The 25,877-nt window shown below is 39.1% G+C and overlaps 1 protein-coding gene across 1 annotated transcript in view; it reads right to left on the reverse strand.

Moving 5' to 3' along the window:
• Positions 1-25,877, reverse strand: part of LOC147528853 (uncharacterized protein C3orf20-like) — a 40,572-nt gene that overhangs the window by 7,407 nt on the left and 7,288 nt on the right. The window contains exons 8-17 of the mRNA XM_086610790.1: positions 24,618-24,620; positions 23,309-23,539; positions 22,418-22,567; positions 19,397-19,517; positions 17,508-17,639; positions 13,057-13,210; positions 10,126-10,317; positions 9,324-9,456; positions 7,356-7,635; positions 5,124-5,240 (exon numbers count right to left, since the gene is read on the reverse strand). Of these exons, the coding sequence (XP_086466916.1) occupies positions 5,124-5,240; positions 7,356-7,635; positions 9,324-9,456; positions 10,126-10,317; positions 13,057-13,210; positions 17,508-17,639; positions 19,397-19,517; positions 22,418-22,567; positions 23,309-23,539; positions 24,618-24,620 (1,513 nt within the window). The remainder of the gene's footprint in view (positions 1-5,123; positions 5,241-7,355; positions 7,636-9,323; positions 9,457-10,125; positions 10,318-13,056; positions 13,211-17,507; positions 17,640-19,396; positions 19,518-22,417; positions 22,568-23,308; positions 23,540-24,617; positions 24,621-25,877) is intronic.

Here is a 25,877-nt window from a genome sequence, read left to right on the forward strand (position 1 = left end):
AGTGGCACAAACCAGGAACACTGCTGCTTGCTGGAGAGGTCAGTTATGTTTGTTATTTGGGATAAACAGAGAATCTTGACTAATGGGTCGAAATCTAAAGCTGCTGCCTTCCATCGGTGACTACATGGCCACATTGCAAGTGAAAGCTAAGTGAACGTAAGTAACTTTCACAGCTCATGTTGCATTCTTCAAGTGCAGGAACACATTTCCAGATCCATGAACCTGCTTTTGACCTGAAGTTGCCTTCTCCTCTCCATTGCATCACAGTGTCAGTCTGACATGCTCCACAAATTGCAAAATGCAACTTTTTAAGAATTGTGCTGCTAGGGCTCAGGTAGTCACATCACAGAGATAATTTTAAATCTAGAAATGCAATCATTCGATGCCAGTTTCCCTCAGTTAGCTCTCACGGTATTTAATGATCATTCCATGTAGTACAGCATTAATGGATGAAAACAAGTATATTGGCTTAAGTTCATTCTTAAAATGGAACAGCAGTGTGTGTTTGTGTGTGTGTATGTATATGAGAACACCACGTTTTGCTATTGTTAGGTTCTTATGTTTGTTATCCTAGTAATTAGTCAACAAATAATGTATGATTATGAATTTGTAAACTACACAGAAAAGGCATCTACTTTGGCAAAAATGAAAATCCTGTGGGAAAGAAAACAGCAGAAATGTTTGGTGCTCGGTGGTTGTTCTCTTTTAACTCAGCACAAACAATGCTTTTGAAAAGCCACTTCTTGCGGACAAAAAAATAATAATCCTCAAACACACAGCTCCCTCACATTTTGAAGGCACAGGAATTAAGTCCTGGCTGAAGATTTTTAGATGGGGGCAGGGAGAGAGAGAGGGATTGTCCATATGGCAGGAAGTACATGCCACGATCAGAGAGAAGCAACTGCCCCTGGGAGCAACTGTGTTGTTATAATGCTTCTGTAAAAAGATTTCCTTGAGGCATCTAAAAGACTATATAGAAAGCTGTCTAAAAGCAAATGTTTAATATCATGTAACATTTCTTTCTTGCCTAATACGTTCATTAAAACTTGAACTTAATTCTTTTTCTTTGAAGCAATGAATTCCTTCTCTTAAACTCACTTGTATTTATTTAGCTGAACAATAGTTATTTCAGTAGGAAATTAAGGTTAGACGCTGTCCTTTTGATTCATTAGACACAGAGGACAACTCTCTTTCATTTTGAAGTTTTTTTCCTGATCATCTGAAGAAATTCACAATGACTGGAGGAAATTAGTTATGTGCCTCAAGAAGAAAACATGTAAAATTAAGTAAGTTTTTAATCCTAGTTTTACACAGTTTGAGAGAGACCTTCCCTACCTGGGAACATTAATTTTGCTTTATTGAAGCTTTACAAATCAAAATATATGCAAAATTGTTTGATACATGTAGCTGAGGGTGATTTCTGAGGCAAAGAACCTCCTCATGAACTCTGCGCATTCCCCCCTCTAATCATTTTATTGAAGTTTTACCCAAATTCAAGCAACAACCTTGCACATACTGGTGTAAAAGCAGCTGTGCAGGATTATACCAAAGGCTTATCTAACCCATCCAGTATCCTGTCCCTGCAAGTGGCTGGTAGGTGGGGAGGAGTGGAAGAGCGTTTATAAGAAAATCCTGTACTTTGTGACCCATAGCAGCTGTAAGCAGTTAACAATTCAGGGATTTCCTCAACCAAAAGCTGTGTCTGGCCCATCATGTTTGATAGCTGCCAATGGAGCCACCCTCAGGAATGTATCTAATTCCATTCCGAACACACTTATGCTTTTGGCCTCCACAACATCCTGTGGCAAAGAGTTCCACAATTTAATGATGTGCTGTGAGAAAAAGAACTTCCTTTTTTTTAAATGTGCAGCTTATCTCTTCATCAGTGCCCAATCATTCCTATGTTTTAAGAAACAATGAATAGTTATTTCTTATTCCTTTGCCACACCATTTTTGCTTTATAAAGCTTTCTCGTATTTCATCTTAGTCTCTTCTGTAAGATACCCTATTTAGTCCTTCCTTATACGAACAGCCTTTCCATATTATATCCTTTTCTGAGATGTAGTGAAGACAGTCATGTGCTGTATACCAGACCCTCAAGAATGTTTTATTTACCCTTTCACTAACATTCTGCTTGCATTATGGCTGTTGCAGAGCACTGATCAGAAGTTTTCAGGGATATGTCAGCAAACAAGTTTTAGATTTCTTATTTCAGTGTTAAGAGCTATTGTGTCCATCTTTGCATCTGTATAAATAATTATTATTCTTCTCCCCCATGTAAATTACTCTGCATTGACAGGGAATTTCATACACCAACTGATTATCAATTGCTGAGCATTGCACAATTCTTCTGGAGTTCTCTGTGATCAGCCTTGGACATTCAGTCAAGTGTGACCTGGAATTTTGTCATCTCGTGACACATAATGTCAATTTTTCAGAACTACAAAAAAATGAGAGTTGTATTCTACTGTAAATGTAGTGACTTCATTCTTAGTGATTATTACTTCTAAACTACAATCAGGCCAGTCCCAGTTCTTCAGCAGCAGTCATGCTGTTGTCCAACAGAAAAGAACCATAGCCTATTTTACATTCCAGAACTTCTAAATTTTATTTATTATTTTGCTTTTGAGCTGCTCTGGAAATGACTATATAAAATGTTGTGGCCCTTCCCAGTTTGTGACTTCTGGTAGAGTTGCATTTGACAGCTTATCTTTCTCCTGGTCTTTGCGAGTCGCCACTGTACACAGACAATATAAGGAGAGCTGGAGCTGCTGCCTCTGGCGGATTTCCTTAGTGCCCCCTGGTCCATAGAGAATGCCTGTATCCTGCAGTACCGCTTTGGTCAAGTCTTGCCCTTCAAAGCCAGGCCTGTGAAACTGTTCTTAATTGCTACGGCTCCTGTTGGTAGATTAAACTGCTCTGGCAGAGCATGGTAACAGCTGAGTGGTCCGACTGGGATGAAGGTTGAAGATGAGTTGAAGACCTCCCTGGAAACAGCAAAGACTCCATCTGTATAGGATGTTCACTGTATCATTTGAAAGGCAGAGGTTGTAACCAGGTGAAATAGGCTCATACCTTTGGAACTTTTTGATTGCTTGGACTGATTATCTGTCAGCTGGGAGACACTAGGGGTATTAAAAGGACTGTTAACACATTCCTTCTAAAACAAACTCCATTCTTCCTTAAACAATGGTTATTTTCTTGTTCAAGCAAAAGAAATAGCCACCTTCCTTTTACTGTTCAGTTTTTTAAAACAGTAATTAAGACCATGCTGACAGGCTAATTAGGCTTCGGATTTTACTCTTCATGCATCTTTTTTGTCTGTCTGTATCTAGGTACTGACTGCAACTGAGCTTGTACTGGTGGCTAATCTTTGAGGCAGTGAATTACAGATAAAGTAAAAAAAAATAAAAACGAACAAACAAACAAAAAAACCCTACCAAAACAAAATACTGCACATATACCATAAAATGTCTTTAAATGATTTTTAAAACAAAAGTAGTTTATGAGCTGCTCTAAGGGTTAATCAGTTCATTAGCCACAAAAAATTGTTTTCTATCCTGATTTTTCTTTCAGAAAAAATAAATAATTTCCATATGACAATGCAAAAAGGTAACATGAAACAGAATCAAACTGCATCTCTGTAACTGGTTGCCTGAGTTCCTCAGAGCTGTTAACAATCGTTTTCATCAACTGTGGGTCACTCACACTAAAGCATGTCATCTCCATCTTTTTCTACAACAGGCCCTCACTTTGTTGTGTATTTTACAGACTGTTTTTCACTTTGTCTCCTTCGGCTTTGTAAACTACATGTAGTAGGTTTGGAGGAAGTTTTGCGTTTTCTGCATTTTGTTTTTCCTATTTATTTATATCACTTTGCCACCAGAGAGGAAAGAAAATGTTGTTAATATTACTAAGGAAAAAGAAGCTGTGTGGTTAAGAATTTGATGTTCTTCAGACATGTGTTCTGTGGTACTGTACACAGCTAAGCAATGTCGGACAGGCTGCTGGTGTCACCCAGTGGACAGAGAAGTTGATCACAGATGCGTGTCATGTAGAGAAGTTTTTCTCTCTGCAGAAAAAGCTCATTCCTAACTGACAGAAATAGCCCTAATTTTACAGTAGGTGAGACAATATTGGAAAGGTCCTCTGTTCTAATGCCATGGCTGCTACTAAAAGGGTACAGAGCAAACAGAGGAAGCAGTACTTGTTCCTCACCGTTATTAGGAAGCAAAGAATAACCAAACAGTAATTAGCAGTCGCACTCCCCTACTGGGAGAAGGTAACTAAAATAACCAAGCAAAACAGTGTTTGTGCTGATATTTACAGAAAGATGTGAGGATTATTAAAATCCAATTACAATGCAATTCTGTGTGATGCAAAACAAGATTGCATTTTCTTAGCCTAATAACAGCTTGCGACAGAGGTGAACAGCTTGTGAACAGAGATGAACAAGACCTGGAGAATCCTCTCTTCACAGTGTTACAACAATAATGTATTTCAAAACTTGCAACGTATGCTTCACATGCAAAGCTTCCGTAGAATAAACCACCTATGAATTAGTCTCTTACAAGAAATTCCAATGTTTCCAGACTGCATATGAAAACTATACAAGTACTTAAAACTAACTTCGGTGCATGTTTCATCTTAGACTTTTTCCTGATTTGCAAAGAGTACTTCTTAGCATGTTGGAAAATGAAAGTGTTTTTTCCTTTTTCTAAAGACTGAAACACGCTGTTGTGTGATGTGCTTCAAGAGTTTTTGCCACAGATGAAGCAGAAATGAGGTTAAGTGCATATAGATGGCTAGATCTAACCTACGAAGTCCAAAGGAAGAAATCATGTTCCTAATCTAATGCTGTGGCAACTAGCATGTGCTTCTTGCCCTTTACAGGTGGAATGAGAATGACCTGATGCATTGCAAATCTTGAACTGCTAATAGATAAAGAAGAGCTGGGTCTGCTGGGCAACAGTCAGTACTCCTGAAGAGGGAAGACCAGCATTCTGCTCTTCTGGTGGCCCAAATACTCATGACATGTGGCAATCCCAAAGTCACTCATTTGTAACCAGATCACAGTAATAGCATTAAAAGTTAAATAATTGACTGTAATAGTTTTAACGTACCAAAAACATGCCAGGAGCTACATTATGTCTCTTTTCCAGTAAGGAGCCCTTGTGATCTGTAAATGCAGCTGCAGAAGTGATGTCATATTTGAGGAGGCGAAAGGAATCCAGACAACCCTGAAGAAACAAGGGAAGTATCATTATATAATTAAGTAGGTGGTAAATTTTGCCTGACCAATTAAGCTAGTAACATTCATTCTAAATAAGTCCTTATGAACTTAACTGAATTATTTTCCCCTTTTAGACTAGGTAGCAATGGTTCTCTACACTGTAAGTTTGATGACAGAGGCTTCTAAATTTCTCAATTTCTCTTTGTAGGTGTATTTTTGTATTTTTTTGTATTTTGCCCAGAAAAGTTGTGGATGCCCCATCCCTGGAAGTGTTCAAGGCCAGGTTGGATGAGGCTTTGGGCAACCTAGTGTAGTGGAGGATTTCTCTGCCCATGGCAGGGGGGTTGGAACTATATGATCTTTAAGGTCCCTTCCAACCCTAACCATTCTATGATTCTATGATTTCTCTCTTCTTGAAAGAAACAACTCCTCTGATTTATAAAACTAGACTTCATATTTGCCAAAACAGCAGTGGTAGCTAATCACTGTGCAACCTCCTTATGGATTTGTCATAATCCTCTGGAATCCTGTCTTCCAAAAGTCTTGTGCTCCTGCCACCAATGGACAAGGGCCATCTACAGGACCACAGCATGAGAAAAGGAGGCAATACACAAGCCTTTTTTCCACTGATTTCCCAAATAGGTTTTCAGGTCAGGCTTCCAGGATGAAAGAACAATAGGAAAATTTAGGTCTGAAAACACCCTTACTGTCTTCCTTTTCTCTTTATATAAAATGTAGATATTTAAATCAGATTTAGCATCTGTTTCTTGGACTAAAAATCCTGCTGGTGCTGAAATACACAGGAGTTTTCCCAAAGACTTCATGAAGGCCAGAATTTGACCCCTTCTATGCTAACTTTTTCAAATGCAAATCAGAAATGATAGTTGCTGTGTGACCAGTTTCTCAAGGAATGGATAAATAAGACCTGGTGAAAGAAGTCATTTTAATGCCTTCATTGGTACTGAAGCTGCATCTACGCAGGCTCAAATCCTCTTAACATTTTAATTTCAGTGCAGCTCTGTTAATATCTAATAACAAGCAGAAGATTTAGAATACAGCAGTCACTGATGTTTACCGTTGTGCCCACTATATCTAGATGATAAAAATGCCTGTTGAGCACTACTACCACTTCCACCGTTAGCTTTATTGAGAAATTTTCAGGTAATTATAAGAATAGACAATGTCTGGGGGACATTAAAACAGAAAACATTCCTTGTTTTAAAGTGTTTATCATATTACCTATCTTTTGCTTTTTTGCCCTTCCAAACTTTAACTTACTCGTATTCTCAGTCCTTCTAAATACAGACTTACACAAAGCTAGTTTGTGTTGTATATTTCTGTAGTACTCGGCTATGTGAATGTGAGGACAGAGTCTTGTATTAAATCACTACTTGGTAAGTTTATACTATAAGGAAAATGAGCTGGTTTGAAATTTTCTAGCAGCATACTTCTGTGCGGAATGTTTTCCATTCATTTTTATTAGAAAGTGCTGATTCCTGGAAGCCAAGATGTTTCAACAAAAATAGTTTTTTTGTCACATTGCAACCAAATCACAGATTTCTGTTCAACTGATGCAATAGATTGTTGTGGTTACTAATCCTTGGGGCCTGCAATGCCACACAAGCCCCACACACACTCGGCAGGGTTTCCCGGTACTGTGTGACAGAGCTAGAAAGCCCCCAAGACTCAGTTCTAGGGATTTTTAATCAAAGTTTGAGGTCCCTGCTGTACATCAAGGGATTATTCAGGGTTACTCCCTCAGCTGTTCCAGAAAAAAGAATGATATGAGGAATTCCTCTAAGTTGGGAATAGCGATTTACTCCATCTTCAAAGATACAGATTCAAGTAATATTTAGTTTTCAGAAACAATTTGTTTTGAAATGCCCTTTTTTTTTGTAGGAAACTCTAGTATTTACAGACTTTTTTTCTATTTTGGAAGTATTTTTTTAATATTAAGTTTCCTATAGAACACATATTTGGAGTTGGTGCCAGTTAAACGTTTCTGGTAAGACAAATTTTCAGATATTTTAGCAACCAGGTAAACAGAGAATTATTCCAAAAAGAGTCTTGAAAGTTTTCAACCATGTGTTGGAAAAACTATTTACTGTCTGATGAAGCCCACCTGAACACAAGGCATACTTCTGTTCTTGTTCTTTATTTCATACAGCTGTTCTATCTTGTCTTCGCTAGGATCCTTGTTTGTTTGTGAAGATGATGAGACACAGACCACTGTAATCTGCTCCTTAAAGGACATCTGATTGCTAATGAGGCGATCATACTCCAGGTCTGACACATAGGGAATCCGACGATTACTACACTTGCATGTCTTCCCTTCCTCCCCCATCATAATTCTTCGAAGCACAGCAGGACAAGCAGCCTGGGATGTAACCCACAGCTTTTCTCTGTCACAAGGAAGAAAAAACATAGGAGTAAGAGTTAGCAAGTTAGATTGTCAAATAAATCAAATACAGATTGAAGAATCATTTAAAAACATCTCTATAAAAGACAAGCCTAGGCCCAGTCATCCCCTGTTATCTGAGGCATGCAGTCATCTGAACGTTTCAGGTATTTCTTAAGGTCTGATGCAACCATGCGTGCTGTGGAGCTCCTGGCTTCTGCCAAAACACAGCCTCTGAAACCAAGCTGTCAGGAGAACAAGGGATGAGCTTTAACCAGATAAGCTAGCCAGGCAGGCTTTGGTAGCAATGAAGAGCAGACTTCAAAGGCTACTCCCTAATTATCTGAAAGTCTCATAGGCACCTCTTAGCTCTGACAGCTGATTGTAGTGTACTCATTTTATGTTCATGTGTATGTGCTCTGTGTGTTGGGATTATTTGTCTTTCACAAACATGGTGAAGACTAATTTCTTTGAGAAGTCCTTGGACCTTTTCGGGGGATTCTGTAGGTTGTTTCATCCTGTAAAGCAGCCAGCACGAGTGCCAAGTTTCAGAGCCTTATCTTCACACCTCTAGTGAAGACATCATGTTGTCAATAAGAACCTGCCATACTGCTTTAGGTGATGGTATCTTTTGAACACAACTTGCTCACAGTGAGAGCAAATCCTGTGAAAGGTTTGGACCAGAAAAACAAGAGACTGTGAAGCTCACAGACCTCCTCTGTGGCCTTCTGAAGCTAATGGAAAGATTGTTGTTCTATTTGGGGATGTTGGACCAGTTGCTAAATGGCTGTGCCAAGAGAAAAGCATTAAAACAGAGAGAGCTATGAGGAGCACTGGCCTGAATTAGATGTCTACTGGGGGTATATTGTGCTGCAGGGAGCAGAAGAAAAAAGGAAGTCTGAACTAAATGGATCAGGGAAAAGAGACCATAAGTAATCTCATAGACAGCACGAGAATGTGCAAAATTTTTGTTTTCAGCTTCTCATGTATGTAAAACAAGATTACAATTTCAGCATACTAGAAGAAATAATAAAATACTTGAGATTTATGGTATTTTTACTTTATGAGTTGAGCTATTAGCTCAACTAGTTGAGACTAGTCATATGAAATTAAAAGTACTTTGTTCCATTAATTTTGCTCATTTTCAGAAATCATTGAGTTTGTAAAAAAGCACTGTTGCTATTCACCCATAGGAAAAGTATCAATAAAAGCAAACTTGCCTCCAAGACACAAAGGAACTTTAGGCCACCAAAAATACAGAGAGAAATCGTATCATCTTGTTTTTTTACTTAGGCTTGAAAAGTTACTACTGCTTTTAATCCACATGCAATGCCTCCTATGCAATGGTGTAACGGCTTGGAGGCATAGGTGAACTATTTAACCATAAGGAAGAAATTTTTTACAATGAGGGTGCTGAAAACTGGAACAGGTTTGCCCAGAGGAGTTGTGGATGACCCATCCCTGGAGGTGTTTGAGGCCAGGTTGGATGAGGCTTTAAGCAACCTTGTCTAGTGGAAGGTGTCCCTGCCCGTGGCAGGAGGGTTGGAACTAGATGATCTTTAAGGCCCCTTCCAACCCTAACCATTCTATGATTCTATGACTCTATGATATCCAGGAACGAACTGCTAGTGTACTACCATCAATGTTTACACTGGAGCGATCATTGTCCAATCTTAGCTTTAAATTCCTTACCGTGAATTAATGACATTCAGTACATTCCTTCTTTTATTTAAATTGAACTGAGTTGTAAGCAGCTTCTCTGATTTGGTATTGCTAGTTAGTAAAACAGAAGCCCTGTATGAGAAAATACAGCAAGTAAGTGAAAGTTGAATGGCCAAACAAAACAGACAATCGTCTTGCATTAGCAAGATGTGCCATGGATGGGTGAAGTCAGATTTCAGATAATTGCTATGGCTATTGCAAACCTCTTTGCTTTAATGGATTGAATAAAAAGACATTTGTCTGAGACTAGCAGATAATTTGAAATCAAGTACGGACTGTCTTGTACTTGAAAAGGCAAGACTTGGGAAAGATGCTGAAAACAGTATTCTTCCCATTTCTCTGACTTCCCTTACATATTTTTAAGAAGTGAAACAAAGTAGCATGACTAGGACTCTAAACAAACTCTTAGAAAGCAAGTCTGAAGCTCAGATGTTCTATATGTGATAACTGGCAGATGGTGGCACTTGGAAGAGCAGAGCATCAGTGAAGTGCATGACGTGGGGTTTGCATCTTCATAAATGCTGGTACAGGAAGGCATTGCTCCCAGAGTTCTTTGGCTGCTACTATCACAAATGTGACTGATAATAATCAAAAAAGTTAATCTTATTTGCTGAAATATTGAAGCTCTAATATGGGCATTTTCCAAACCTTCTCAACTGCTGCTTCATTGTTATGGCTGCTTTTACAGTATCGTACTGGGATATATGAAAACTCTGAGGTACTGATAATAACATGTCATGGAAAAAGGATGTAAATTCTTACTGCGTGGCATGAGGAACAGACTGCATTTGATCTAGGACGTGAGGAGTTTCTGACTTGGGAGCTTGGCTGTTCTCTTTCCTCTTCCCTTGTGATCTCTGCAAACCTAAGGAAACTGGGAGAGCATCTGCAGACTGAATTAGGCCCTTCCTTAAGGGTCGCAGAGGAAGGCCAGACATTTTCTGAAGGCGTATCTGGTCAATTCCTGAAATACATCAGCATCACTGAAATCAGTGACAAAGTAGGCCCTGATTTGGTAACTGATGGTGGTTTTGTGCTTATAAATTTAACGTGTCTGCTCTGTGATCCAAACTGGGAAAGTAATAGTGAAAGTTAATCATAGTCCTGGTTTCAGCTGGGCAGAGTTAGTTCTCTTTTCAGTAGCTAGAATAGCGCTGTGGGATTTGCTATGAGAAGAACATTGATAACACACTGATGTTTATAGTTGTTGCTAAGACGTCAAGGACTTTCAGCTTCCCATGTTTTGCCAGGTGCACAGTAATCTGGGAGGGAGCATAGCCAGAACAAAGGACCCACAACTCCTAGGTTATGATTTGATCTTAGATTTAGGATTGAGGCTTAAACTGGCCAATGGAATATTCCATATCATGCAACATCATGCCCAGTATATAGATAAGAGTTGGCCGGGAAGTGGGCTCTCTGTCTCCCTTCGTATCTCTTTTTGGGGCTCTTGCTCTTCCAGGATTGTGGTTTCAGGACTTCTCTGTTTTGGGATCACTAGCCGGGATGAGTCAGGTGTTGGTCAGTGGGTAGTGAGCAATTACAGTGTGCATCACTTGTTTGCATATATTATTATCATTTTTATATTAAAATATATTATTATAATATTATCATTTTTATCATTGTTACTTTTAATTTTATTTTATTTCAATTAGTAAATTGTTATCTCAGCCCATGAGTCTCTTTCCCTTTTCCCCTTCAATTCTCTTTCCCAGGGATGGGGGAGGGAGTACGAGCGACTGCACAGTGTTTAGTGGCTGGCCAGGTTAAACCGTGACAATCATAGAATTATGGAATCACAAAATGGTTGAGGTTGGAAGGGACCCCTGGAGATAGCTGGTCCAATCCCCTTGCTCAAACAGGGCCACCTACAGCTGGTTGCCCAGGACCATGTCCAGATGGCTTTTGAATATCTCCAATGTGGGAGACTCCACCATCTCTCTGGGCAATCTTTGCCAGTGCTTGGTCACCCTCACAGGAGAAAAGCATTTCTAGATGTTCAGAGGGAACCTCCTGTGTTTCAGTTTGTGCCCATTGCCTCTAGTCCTGTCACTGGGCACCACTGAAAAGAGCCTGGCTCCATCCTCTATGTACCCTCCCTTTAAGCATTTGCATACATTGAAGAGATCCCTTGAGGCCTTCTCTTCTCCAGGCTGAACAGTCCCATTTCTGTCAGCCTTTCCTTATAGGAGAGAAGCTCCAGTCCCTTAATCATCTTCATGGCCCCTCATTGGACTGCCTCCAGTGTATCTATGTCTCTCTTGTACTGGGGAGTCCAGGACTGGACACAGTACTCCAGGTATGGTCTCACCAGTGCTAAGTAGGGGAGAAAGATCACCTTCCTCGACCTGCTAAGGCCAAAGTCTTAACTTAGTTGGTAGATCTTAAATCTGATCTTGACCGTTATACACCTCCCTCTTCCTGCTAAGGCCAAAGTCTTAACTTAGTTGGTAGATCTTAAATCTGATCTTGACCGTTTTACACCTCCCTCTTCCTGCCCAGAACCAGTTATGTACTGTTGGATTAGGTATAACTAATTGGCAGGTTGGCAGGTTTTTCTGGTGGCTACATTACAATCCAGAAGAAAAAATTATCAGTGTTGACAACGATGTTGGCAAGGTAGAAGAAGGAAAATGAACCCTGCCAAAGTAACATGGTCATGCTTAAGCTGTCTTCCCTATAAGAGGACTCCAATATATGGAATGCATATTTTGCTAATTTAATCAGCAACAATACAGAATTCAGGCACTGCCAATTTTACTGAACCATGTTCAGTAAACCAGAGCATGTTCTTACAGATTTTTTTGTATTATTAAGGAGGCTTTTATGTATCAAGCACTTACAGAATGATTCCCATGGCATGTAATGCACCAGCACGAGCTCTCTAAATCAATTTCATTCCATTCAAGGCTGAAATAAGTTTATATTACCCTTCTGCCCAGGCCTGGCTTTCATGCTGTCAGGAGTTTTATGAACTCACAGTGAACACACCTTTTTTCCATTCTCTTTTCCAAACCTTCCTTCCTCCATCTCCACAGTCTCATTCCAACAAAAGCTGCACTATCAAGGAAGTAGGGAATTGGAGAGGCCATTACCTGTCCTGTTGTCCCCAGTAGTTTCCTCAGTACAGGACTGGAATTCAGTGTCTGTTCAGCCCAAATATAGCTCAAAGATCTACACGGGGCCTGTCTGTACTGTGAAATGTACCTCACTGCAGCGATCCCTGACCAAGTCGATGTGCTTGGCTTTGTGCAGTACCGTGCAGAGGTATTAGCCTGGCCCTGGGAGCAGTACGGTGCGTTAACATGCTGCTGTGTCTGTGCTAAATGGCCCAGTCCCTTTGGGACCCATCAGTCCGAATGCAGTGGCAATCTGATGTGGCTCTGCTGCTGTCAGGTGTAGAGTGGGCTTCTTCAGCACTTGCCTGGCAATTTTACTGCCATGCTGTATGGGAACACTCAGCATAGCAATATCTGCTGACCTCAGAGGAACCACGTATCCCAAGCACCTGCTCACCAATTTGAGTAACAGGTCACCTATTGGCCTCCTTTCTAGTTCAGTGCTAAAGCCAGCAGTGTCTGCATTCTCTGATGGTCAGTCTGAGCCTGACTTTCAGAGGACTATTTAGTCTACTCTGGTACCTGCTGATATGGAAACAAGCTCATAAAACCACGTCCCCAGCTGTATTCTGAACATGCCTGACCTAAGGCTGTGCGATAATACCGCAGCCAGTCATTCACGATGCTCCGGATCTTCCTCTGCAAATTCCTCAGTTCTCTGGCTGCACTGATATCATTTATGTAGCTTATAGTTGCCTTCGGAACTTCATTTTTCATCAACAGCTCTGTCACCTTTGGCTTTAAAAAATAACAACAGAACAAAAAAAAAGAACTTAATGATTCCATCTGGTGTTTAATGGCACTGATGCTGGCATAACACTACTAAATGCCTCAGAGATATAAACACCTTCTGAGTACAAGTTCTTGACAGAATGAAGTGCAATTTAAAAAGAAATTTTTTTAGACAACTCAACTATCACTGGAGAATAGTTGCAACAGTGAACTCTGCCCTCTTCTAGGTTGGACAAAGGAGACTATAAATACTGAAAAGCAGAGCAGATATGGTTAGTATTTGTCTGCCGACTGGGCTCATGAAAATTCCAGTGGCCAAAGAAGATAGCACTCTGCGCTATGCAAAAAAAAAAGCATGAAGCAGATATAACTGCTAGATTTTTCACTGAATCTAGAAACATTTAAATCTTTGCATTCCAAACAAATGCTTTACCTTTAATTTGTTCTGAACATTCAGTACAAGGGTGGTAAGACTTTGGAATAAATTGCCCAGAGAAGTTGTGGATGCCCCCTCCCTGGAGGTGTTCAGACCAAGTTGGACAGAGCCTTGAGTAGCCTGATGTAGTTGAGAGGCATCCCTGCCCATGACAGGGAGGTTGGATTAGATGGTCTCTAAAGTCCCTTCCAGCCTATGCCATTCTATGATTCTATGATACACAGTAACAGCATGATACATGTAATAATATTTTACAAACAATAAGTCATACATCGGTGTATGTTTGAAAGAGCCCTTGATAACTATGGAAAATGAAAATTAACAACTAAGATAGTTAGGCCACTCTGAAAAATATAAATGTAACCTCAAATTAATATAAATTAATTCCACACAGAATCTCTTCTTCATACCTTAAACAAAATACTCTTAAGATAAAAATAAACATTTTTAATATTGTGCTCCTTGAGATTTTTTTTTTTTTTTCAGTCAGAAGGTAGCTATGGCAGGACTATTTTGGTTTTATTTTTGTTTCCCTAATTCTTTAAATTGGAGTAGATATCAGATAACCCACTCTTCTCCAGAGCTGTAGGATTCTCTCCAGTTAAGATTGAAGTATATTTTTCATTCTATGCAGATTTTGGTCTTAATTTCTTGCATAAATCAAAATCAGCCTAATAGCTGCTTCCTTGCTTGCAATTTGTCAGCTTACTTGCTGACGGTTAATGTAACTATTTTTATTTCTTTTTAACAAGATCTTAGTTTGCATGCCAACATTCTGTGTCCTCTACAAATGTTACCAATTCTACCATGCCACAGTGTGACTATTAATTTAAATCTACCTGAAAATACTTCTCTTACAGATTTGCCCCTGCAAATTAGTTCTTATCTAGCCCTTTCAGAAGAAACATAGAAAAAGTCTCTGTGGCTAAACAGATTTGAGGGCTAGAGAGACAAGAATCAGAAGAATTTTCTCAGAATGAAATCTAATCTTCTCTAGATTTCCCATAGTTTGTTCAAATTCCATCAGCTTTGAAGAAAAGAATTTTCTGCTAGTGAACAATATAGATGCAAAGGAACTACTAAGTGATGTGTAGTGGCAATATATCTGGTTTTAATAACCTCTGCTTACGCTATTCTTACTTAGGGCAGAAAGAGTTGAAAGGATTAACTGGTTTCTAAAGGTGTAGCCAGCATCAGGATATGGATTATGTTGTCTACTGTCTAGCTCCTTGTAGTGATGACTATGCCTAGTGCAGGAGTTCTTGGGGTGAAGAACCTTCATAGAGAGCATAGACTGACATAAAAGCAGATGCTAATGGGACTCCAAAAAGAATGGTATTAGTCGACAAATACCCAGTATGCTTAACTGGCTTTAAAGAGAGTATTCATCACTTCTGCTATGATAATTCACAGTTTTAATTGTGTGGCTTTTAAATATTTGTTGGTTTATGAGGTTTTACTGTGCAGTGTCTTTTATTATTTGGATTGCTGACAAGTGAAAAAAAAAGAGCTATTTTAATTGTTATAAAAGGAGATTATTTGATTTTTGGAAAAGAAAAAGATTAATTGCGAGAGAGAGATTCTTGCTGACTGTAAGTAAGAAGCACTGTGTAAAATTCAGAGGAGAGATTATTTTCATTAATAAGAAACAAAGGGCAAAGTACAAAGACAAATGCTGATTTACCTCAAAGTTTAGACCATTTTTGATGTTGTCTGTTAATCTATAATGAAATAACAGGTACAAGTATTTAAAATGCCACTGACAACAGCTGATATTCTGATGTAGGCAAATGCCACCTTCCCATATCCTGTTTTCAAAAAAATCTGACCTTTCAAAATAATTGGTTCTTTTGGACCAGTAGTGTTTAAAAATGACACAAATCTGCTTGGAGGAGGGAGGACAATAAGATTGCAGAGTAGCATATACATCTGGAGTGTGTTGCTGGGATATCTCTTAGTAAGTCAATGTGGAGTCTTAGAGAGTAGAGACCCATAATCAAACTAAAATGACTCAATAAAAGCTTTTCGTCATACCTTCTTCGTAGTGTTTTACTGACATACCCTTGTGCCAGTAGACTAAGTGAAGACACAGGTTGTCTGTGACTCAGACCATAGCTGTCTGCCACATATTTTCTATAATTTTTCCCAAGTGGAATTTGCTTTATCAGCAATTTTAAGTAAAATCCTCTTAAAGTCAAATTCTCCACCTCAGTGCTGTGTCAAGGAAGGCTTTGTGTGTAAAGAAGTAGGTCTGAACTGAGAATTGTATAAATTCTAAACACCTACTCAAGGATGTGAATGAATCAAAAGACTTATTCTTGCTATACCAATTCTCTGTATTTCCTTGTAGTCTCTCAGAGCAGTGACCCTTCCAGTTCCACTCAGGAAAGATATCCAGTGAATTCCTCATGGTGCTTCATCTTCTCTAGTTCTACTTTGAGAGAGGCTCAAATTCTCCCTTCTTCTCTACAGGAAGCCCTGTTCTGGTGGCATTTCAGCCAGCAGCCTTACAGGGACTACTCGGGAGTAGCTCTATTATTGTTATGGCCCAGCCATTTCCAGAATTAGAAGGAATAAGGTATTGTTTCTCATCCCAGTGTTACAGAGGGATTACAGCTTATTAAAGAGGTATTAAGAGCTTCTCAATCTTCTTTAATCAAGAACTGCCAAACTGTTTAAAAAAACTAAGGTCCAGTTTATGAAATGTAGATTGAATTTTTGTTTCCAAACAAATAAAAAATAGGTTAGATTTTGACTATATTAATTTACTACTTTTACCTTCCCTCATTTAGAACGTTTCCTTGCCCACATAAGCAGAAAGGTGCGTGAGAAAGAAGTTGGAGGGTTTTTTGCTAATGATGGCAATTTTAGTTGTAGCAGTTTGACGGATCTAAGCCTATGAGCTACACATTGTGACACTCTCTTACAAGTGCTATTAAATAACTCCAACAAATTTAATTTCTCAGAAGTTCAGGAGTTAATCTAAATTTCTCTTAAAATCAATGAGATGTATACATGCCTCTTATAGACATGCAATATGTGCTTTCACATTTTCTAGGCTAAAATTTTCTAGCTTTCCTATGTAACAGGAAGAAGGAAATAAACTCTGAACAAACAGACTTTTGGTTTTGTTTTACTTGGATCATAGATTTCCTCTGCTTTTTCAACAACTGTTTCATAATTATCCTCCTGACTCCCAATTCACATAAAAAATCTTTTTTATGAACAGTGTATTTCAACCCAACTATAAGACAGCATTTGCCATTGAGATGTAGGGTTTTGGCTGAATGGTTAACCTAGCTGGACAGAATGATTTGGATCAGGATTTCTTGGGGCTTCATTCAGTACCCCTCACCTACAGCACAATAAATTATCACTACCTCAGAATGGGCTGTCAATGCACTTAGTATTCTGTCTGGTAGATCAGAGAATTCTAGATAAATTACAGGTAATATTTAACCATCCTTTCTAAGCAAAATGAAGATTCATCTGTGGTTTAGATGTATGTATAGAGTAAACACGGGATGTAGGGTGGCAATTGTGAACAGGTAATACATTAAATAATAAAGGAAATCAGCCAGGAAAAAAAAAAAAAAGCAGAAACAGAAACCCAAGCACAGAGAAATAACTGTCCCTTTGGGCTAGACATACAGTAGGTGGACACTGGCATAAAGCCACTGGAGTTTATATTTAATCTCTAGAAGCTCTTACTTGATCACTCTGTGTCATTGCACTTAGCACACTTAAAAGAAAATAGACTTGGGAAATGTATTTTATGGGAAAGCTCATCAATTCTGGAGTTTGCAGGGCAAATAATATTTTTAAAGAGCCTTCATAAAATGCAATACTGTAGCAGTTACAACATACCAATTCTTCTAACTGTGGAAGAGCCACACCCTGCAGCGGTGACAAAGACAAGCACACACTTTCATGTTGCCACTTGTAGACCAAGCTAATTGCAAAGCGCCCTGCAATCCTCACTGTGATGTATTCATTAACCTGAAAGAGCAAAAAGGGAGATTTACTAACTCCAGAAAGTTTTCATATTTCTGTTTGTATGGAAGAGGCAGACTGAAGTCTCAAAGGCTTATCCAAGACAGTTGGTCATAGTCAAGGGAATGATCAGTTACTCTAGGCTTGAGTCCACCAACAATTTTAGTGCTGTCAGTCTGATTTGAATCCTGCGGAGTTAGCTTGTAGCATAAGAACTGTGTACAGAGACAGCTCCCAGCCCTGTGCCTGGGTGACTCCTGCTCCAAGCAAATGCAGAGACTGCAACTTTTGGAAGGTGATGGTGTACAGCAGGAAGACCTGAGAAACTCTCCTACTGCTCGGGAAAGCATGTATGCTTCTGAGGCAGAGGCTGTGGAGTCAGACATTGACAGACTTGGGAAGCTCTAGTCCTTGCTTGCCCTTTAACTACGGTTGTTTGTGAAAGTGGGCAGGATTTGGACAATGTTTAGTCCCCAGTAAAGAATTAGAGTTTTGACACATACAAAGTACGTTCTTAAAATCATGGTTGTTAAAGCCTTTAGCATTGTCTGTGCACGCAGACCATGAAGAATGCCCTGGTGACACCAAGCAGGGGACTTGGAACCACTTCTGTTTAATCCAAATGCCAGTTTGCACCAGCCTTTTCTAGCCTCTGACACTCCTACCCTTTCAAACAAAGTAAATACTATGTTGCAAAAACTAACAGCTTTACTAAAATAATTTCCATTTTCATGTGGCTCTTGAAGAATGTCAAATTAATTTGATATAGCATATAATTCACATTCTATAATCTATAGCATTCTGTAATCTGCACTTGATAACCCAAACTCTTTCAATAATCATCTGCTTTAATTGTTACAGGTTTTATAAAGACCAAAACTGCAGATACAGCGTGATATTTTGGAAGTCTCAAACTGTTGCAGATTTTACAGAAGCAACAAAAGTTCTACCCCAAATAAGAATATCTGCCTATGCGGAACAGTCATAGCAGCTGTAAGAATTTTATTGCCATTTGTTTGAAGCTATTCCTTCCTGTCAGTTGCCAGCCTGGTAGTATGAGCCAAGTAAAGAAAACCTGGTCTGGGTCTGGCTGCCTGTCATTCTGTCAGGGCCTTCTGTACGCCTTGTATGCCTCTATAGCAGGGAGCAAGCAATAAAAAACCCCACCTGATCCAACGCTTGGAAATAATGGGTGTGTTTACAAACTCCGTGCCTGAAGGCACGCTTACCGACTGGGGTCACAAACGTTCTGCCTTTGTTTCTGGTGTTTCTGCAGCATGCCAGGCCCAGCTCTGGTAACTACACGGCAGTGGCAGACTATTCATGGATGTCAGTGGAAATTGGATCAGGCCTGAAGGAAGGCAAACAACTACCTGCTACTGAACATGCCCAGAAGAAAAATGAGGAATGGCTCATTCATATTCCCAAGCTCAGAAAAGTCTCTTCCAAGATGCTTCCAGAAGGGAAGACAGGCCTCTGTTTTATTGAAATCCTGAGTTACAACAGTTCCGGGCAATTTGCTTTTCCTTCTCGCTAAGATGTCACACGAATAAACCAGAAGTAACGACATTCACTCATGTAGAGGCTGTTGGGAGAGCCATTCTTTGTAAAGAATGTCTTAAAGAAGAAGAAATATGTGCATCATGTTCCTTGCAATTAAGACACCCCAGAGAGACCAGAAGGTGTGAAATAAAAAAAAAAAAAAAAAAGAAAAAAAGAAGAAGTAAGAACAACTGTAAGAAAAGTAAAGCAATAAATATTACCTGTGCTATAACTGGCTGGGCAAGCTTGCCATCCTGAGGCCATTTCCACTCTCTGACCATTTCTTCATCTTTATTAGTCACCAGACCTCCTTCCTGATTAAACATCACTGTTACAGTGTTGCTGTAAACAAGCAGAAATATGGAACCTGTTTTTCCTGGTGTATCTCAGTAAAACCTAAGCAATCCAAGAAGCTCACTTTGATCTACGAGTCTTTAATTAAAAAGCCACTTTGCATATCCACTCCATTGAGCTTTTCTCATGCTATAGGCCAGTGAGGCAGATACAAATTGTTATCCCTGTGATACAGACAAAAGAGTCAGGTTAAATTCTTGATTAAATAATTCAAATTAAAAAGAAACTGATGTCAAATGATCTGATTTTAATGGCATTTCCACGTACTAGTATGTTCCTAGAAGTTCTAAACCACTTACAAATTCTATTGTAAATTCAAAGAAAGAAATCAATAAGGTAGAATGGCACGTAGATGCCATTCATGTATAGGCCTTCAGTGGACAGTTTCAGTAGCATTTTTATGTCTCTATCCTCAATATTTATCAAGAATAATATGTATTCTGATCCTTCTTTTATCTATCCATAAGCAAATAACACTTGGTGACCTGCAGAAAGACATAAATTTTGAAACACATAGAAAAGGTCCTCTGATCATCAGAAGTTTTTTTAAGTGGATTCTGTGTGTTGATGGTCTTCCCTGGACACAGAGGATTGGAGAATTCAGGGGTTTCTTGTTTAAAGTACCAGGGATAGTCCTGGGTTTGCTGGGGTTTTTTTCTCACAACTTAACTGAATACAGCAACTGAATCTTTAATAAAATATGTTTTTCTTGAGTTTCCACTGGGTTTTGAAAAATAAATACATATATATTAACAAGGACAAAGCACAAAACACTAGGAATCCTGAGATTTCATGCTTGCACTTTATATTTTCTATGCATTTTTTCTTGCTTTTCCATCATTTAAGGCTGGCCAGTGTAAGTAAATTTTCTTGGTTTGATTTCCTAATTGATATCCTAATTGAGAATTGTTTAAAAAGGTTTTTTTAATATTTTTGACTCCTAGATTTTTGTTTTATAAACAAAGGCCAGCTCCTTCCTCTAGCTATGAGGCCACTGAGCTCCTTTTAAAGTCCTTTTATACAAGAGCTGTACAATCCTTATCTGCACAGCTCCAATAAAACATATTCCTCCAATCCCAAGAGCTCATTCAGGATGGTAAGCCAATGAACTTGACTTCTTTAAAAATGAAAGCAGCTGCAAGTTAATGTATCCCTCATTTTTAGCTAGTATTCCTCTCTGCAGAGCATGAAATTTTTGATCCCAGATGTCTTGAGTACTCCAAAGTCACTAAAGGAGCATAAAAGAGGAAAATAAAGGAAAAGACTGTGCTGTAAGTAGGAATCAACGATAATCTTTGTTCATATCATGTAAAGGTGCAGAAAGATGTACACAGAGAGATGTAAACAGGTAGTAACATTATCCAGAAGAGAACTGTTGATGTTCAGTTTACGTGCTCTGGTGGGCCTGAAACTTCAGAGGAAATTGCCAGCATGCATGCTTTCCCCAAGTGAGAATCTGCTCTTTACATCTGCATTTGAAATCGACGCAGAGGATATAGAGAATATCAGTGTTCATCCTGCAGCTTTTGTTAGATAAATAAGTTTTTAATGACACATCAATCTATGACTCTTTAGATAAGGGACCCACGCACAAAAGGAAGAAAGCTGTATAGAAGGCTGGGTATCCAAACAAATCCTTGCAACTGTTCTAACAAGATGGTGTAACACAAACCTGGGAGAATCAATGAAACCCAACAAAAGAAACAGAATCAAGATGAAAATGTAAAACCATGAGCAATATTATTTAAAGGACTTTTTTTAAAACATGCATCTAAGATCTAGCGAAGATAATTATAGTCTTAATTTCCATCCTTATTAAAACAGATTGGAGAAAAAGGAGCTGGAAGGGACTTAGAGAAGTCACTCAGACACATTTAAATAGAGGGAGGGACCAAACAATTCCGCAAATATTTGGTGATAGACAGGCACGAAGCTTCTTTAAGAAGAAAGTTCCTTGTTGCATGTAAATTATTCCAGACTAGGTCAGTAGCTCCAATTTCTCCATAAAGTTATGCCAATTATTTTTAATACAAAAAATCATAACGATGATTGAATAATACACAGAACAAATAGCATTGATCAGCTCTTTTTATGACCTGTATAATGCACTGCATTATAAGTGCATAAGAAGTGGCAGGGGTGGAGGGGGGAAGAGGGTGTCTGAGCTTTGTCTGTGTGAAATATCTATCTGTAGCTCGTGCCAGGCATTCAAGGCAGCCAGAAGGCTGGCTCCCAATTGCCTGCTGTCTCCTTTGCACGTGTAAATTTTCTAGTAAGACAAAGTGCATCCTGTCCTCACAACATTGGTTTCACAAATGGGAAATTCAATTTTCAAAGTGATTTCTGTCTAGCTTAGCAATTTAGATAACATAGTGCTTTTGGGCTGCTTGAAAAAATGGTGACATTTGACTCCTAGAGGGAATTGTAGAGGGGACAGGTTCCTGCACCTCCAGGTTCCTGCACCTCCAGGTGACCTGCAAACAAGTTGGAAGTGGTGTTTTTCATCTTCCCACATATGTAGATGTCAATCTCCTCCAATGTCGAACTCTCCATAGACTATCGATCTGTCTGAACAAAAGTTTGGTCACCAAAGACTGCGCCTGACTTTACTTTTTTGAGTGAAGAGGGCAAATGAAAAACAACCAAACAAAGTAAACCCAAACCATTGTTAGACACCCAACTAAGATATGGCTCTAAGTTGCAGGGAAAAAAAAAGCATTGCACAGCATATCACCTTTCTCATGTCCATTATGGTTTTGAACATTGTTCACATAGAATCATAGAATGGTTTGGATTGGAAGAGACATCCAATATACATCCATGTATAGCTTCATGCTCTCTGCTCTAATTTGCAGCATCAAGCAAGTGCTCATAGTGCATCTGCCTACCTGCTTGGAAGACAGATGCTGCCATGTCCAAAAGGGGTGAAAATTCCAACTATGGAGTGATCTGGAGAAGGGCTAAATATATTAGTATAGAAACCTCCACATGGTAGATTGCAGCAGCTTTGGCAAACAGCGAGATACTCAGAAGGATAGCTAAAATGAGAGTCAAGGAGTTAGCTTGTTGTTATCATTCTCCATTTTTATGGCTTCTGTTACATGCCCCTGCAAAGAATATGGGGACTAACAGTCTCTATCAGCTCTCTATCGTGGGTATTGTGTCCAGGTGTATACGGATAAGTGAAGCTACTAAACCAATCATGTCCGTCCTTGGACAAGCAAGTTGGAAGGGATGGAGGATGGGCAGAGCTCTCAGCACAAAATCCACCCACCTAACTGAGCTAACGTGGCTGGTACAAGCCAAAAATGACCTTTGCAGGAGCAACATACGCATCAGAAATATGTTTATGAAGCCTAATATCTTGGTTGTTTTCCCTGTGACAGAGCGGATGTTCCTAATCCAGTCCGATGACTGTGACTGATAAAGCCATCTTTGTTCATGACAAGATTATACTCTAAATGGATTGCAGTTTGATGCCATTAACTTGTACCTGCATTTTTCATTCTGGAATATTTCTTTCTGAGGCATGTCCACCACCTGACACATACTGGGCTTTGTTGTTACAATCTGACTACCTGGCTGTAGCTCTAGTACCATATAAATACAGTCTGATAGGAAACAAACGAAAGAATGATGTCTTGTTCTTTTTCAAGTAGCTGAGTCTTGGAAGCTGTTCAGCTACACATGAAGTCTGAGTCTTCCCCCCGTAAAAGTTCTGCCACTATCCTTCACACTCCTGCTAGAATTCACATGTGCTGTGTAAACAGAAAGGATATTAAATGAAAGATGAGCCATCGTTCAGCCTGTAGTGCAGTTTTCTCTGTGCTGTGCCTGCTTCCTTGACCACTGGGATCTGAGGTTTGCTGAATGTCAGCTCCGGTGTGACAGTCATGCCAGTCTGAACCTTCCATGTCTTGGAGAAAGTTTCTTCTCTGTGATCACCATAATGCCGGAGAATAATTGGTTTGTCAAACTCCACTTCTTTCAGCTTCGATGTTTGTTCTTCTCTGTTTACATGAGGGAGGAAAAAAAATTATACCTCTGATTAGTTCCTGCTAAGCAGAATCCTCAGGCAAGACTTCTGTTAATTTAGAATGAAGTTTGACCTAAGCAGAAAACATACCTTGATTTGTGAGTTTCTAAGCTGAGATAGACATTATCAAGATTACTAATTTATCTAGGAATTCAGGCAGCCTCACAAACATTAGCAAACAGTCCTATCGCCTGTTGAATTTGTTACAGACATTTCAGTGCTTTGTCAACAGACTCAGTCCATGAGTGGAGGTTCAGACTTCTTACTGATCAGCACGGCCAGTGTGAGCAACAATTAAAATTTCTTGTGTAAAGGCTCAGCTATTATACACCTACAATTATATTAGCAAGTCACTAGGTTTCTGTCTTCATCTACAGTATGAGTAAAATGTGCCCAAATGTTCTTCTATAATCTCCTCCTTCCAACTAACCACAGAAGAACCTGCTGATGTCCCCATTCCCTCCCCAAGCAATATCAGCCTGAAGTGGCAGATTTCTGGTTTGTTTCATCAATAAGCTTTCATCAGGACCTCTCTACAGCTAATGATATGATTTTGCACCCTTCTAAATTGTTTTTCACCTAAGAATCCTGAGGAGCTTTGTAAGCATTGATGATAAATACTTATTATTAAACACATTACTCTCAGATAGAATGGGGTCATGTAAGTTGCCTACGATCACGTAAGTCACCTGTGGTTAAGCTGGCACTAGAAGACTGCACCAAACCTCTACACACGTACATAGCAGAGATCCTTTGACTGTGAGGAGCAGCCAACGATACCCCTGTTGAAATTCTACCTGGTATTTTTTCTTCAGCTTCACCATCCCATATTCCATACATCTATTGTGCTACTCTTCATTGCTATTGCTTACTTCATCTTTCTGAGAAAGAACAATATTCGAATATTTAAAAATCTCTTTATCTAACAGTCAAATTTATATCTGTTTAGCTCCTATGACTGATCATGAGAAAGAAGCAGAGAGAGTTTAAGGCTGGCTAAATTAACCCAAACCTGGGAGACAGCTATTTAGTCCTGCTGGCCTTTGGCTGACCTTCTTTTCAATTAGATGTTCCATGAGTACTGTTCTACATGTATATATGAGTACATGCATCCATACTTTCATCTGTTAGTCTTTAAGCAGTGCTAAAAATGTGCAGGTCATCACAGTAGTATTAGGCAAATGAGACCATTAAAGGAAAATGAACAAAAAAGCCAGTCAATTTTGAGGAAAGCTAATTATGTAAAATATCAGCTGTTGGAAATCAAAGGAATATTTTTGTCTTCAAGCCAAGATTTCTTGCTGTTTCAATTTTGCCTAAAATATTGCTTAGTATAAACTTTTTGCTGACCAGGCTAAGCATAAATATTCAAGAAGACTCAGCCAACTCTCATGGCACTGATACAAGAATGTGGTGACAGCATCAGGGTACTGCAATATGAAGAGCAGCATTTTACTTCCAACTTGATGGGTCAACAGGGTTTCCAAGTCCTGCAAACATGCTCGGGTCCTGTGAAAGGAAACACCTTGCTTGTAGGGAGACTCTATGACCCTATTTGTGGTGTAAATTTTGTCTTCAATTAGATGATTAAATCAGCTGACTGCAGAGCTTTTGGGAACAGTAATATGGTAGATCCCAGAATAATTGCACCACAGATAACCACAGCTATCCTCAGTGTTTGGATGAGCTCTATCCAGTTCTTAACAATTGCAGGCTGGGGTATACCAAAATCCAGAATCCAGGAGGATAAATGACTGACACATTTAATAGTCTTCTCTAAAACAGGTAATTCTAAGACATGATATGTCTCATGGGTGGAAAGAAAACAGCACTGATTTACATAATCAGAAGATATGATGCTTCAGTTTAAGCTTCAAATATTAAGCTTTTTTGTCGCTTTTCTTTTTCTCGGCCTTGCAAACACATTATATAGCTTTTGGAGGCTGACATACAGAGGATGGTCAAACAACACAAACTCCAGTTTTTGCTGCAGCATCAATACTTTTGGACTTTGGGCTACTCAGTTCCCCAAGGAATAAAGCAGTGATAATAACCCATTCCACAATGAGTAATATGCTAGTGTACTATATTGTACAACGTACAATACATTGTAACACTCTTAAACACCAAAAACTGTTTGATTTTACACAGCCACTAGCTGCTAAACCTATTACTGTGAATGATGATTTCATAATTTTTCACCTAAGATACAATGCTGATTTTATTAAATCTGAATACGTTTATAAATTTGCCAGTGTACAGGAACTGCCAGTTAAATAGCAGGATATGTAACAGCTGAAATTCAGAAACAG

This window comes from Tauraco erythrolophus, chromosome 4 (genome assembly GCF_009769465.1).
Source record: "Tauraco erythrolophus isolate bTauEry1 chromosome 4, bTauEry1.pri, whole genome shotgun sequence".
Taxonomy (NCBI): Eukaryota; Metazoa; Chordata; class Aves; order Musophagiformes; family Musophagidae; genus Tauraco; species Tauraco erythrolophus.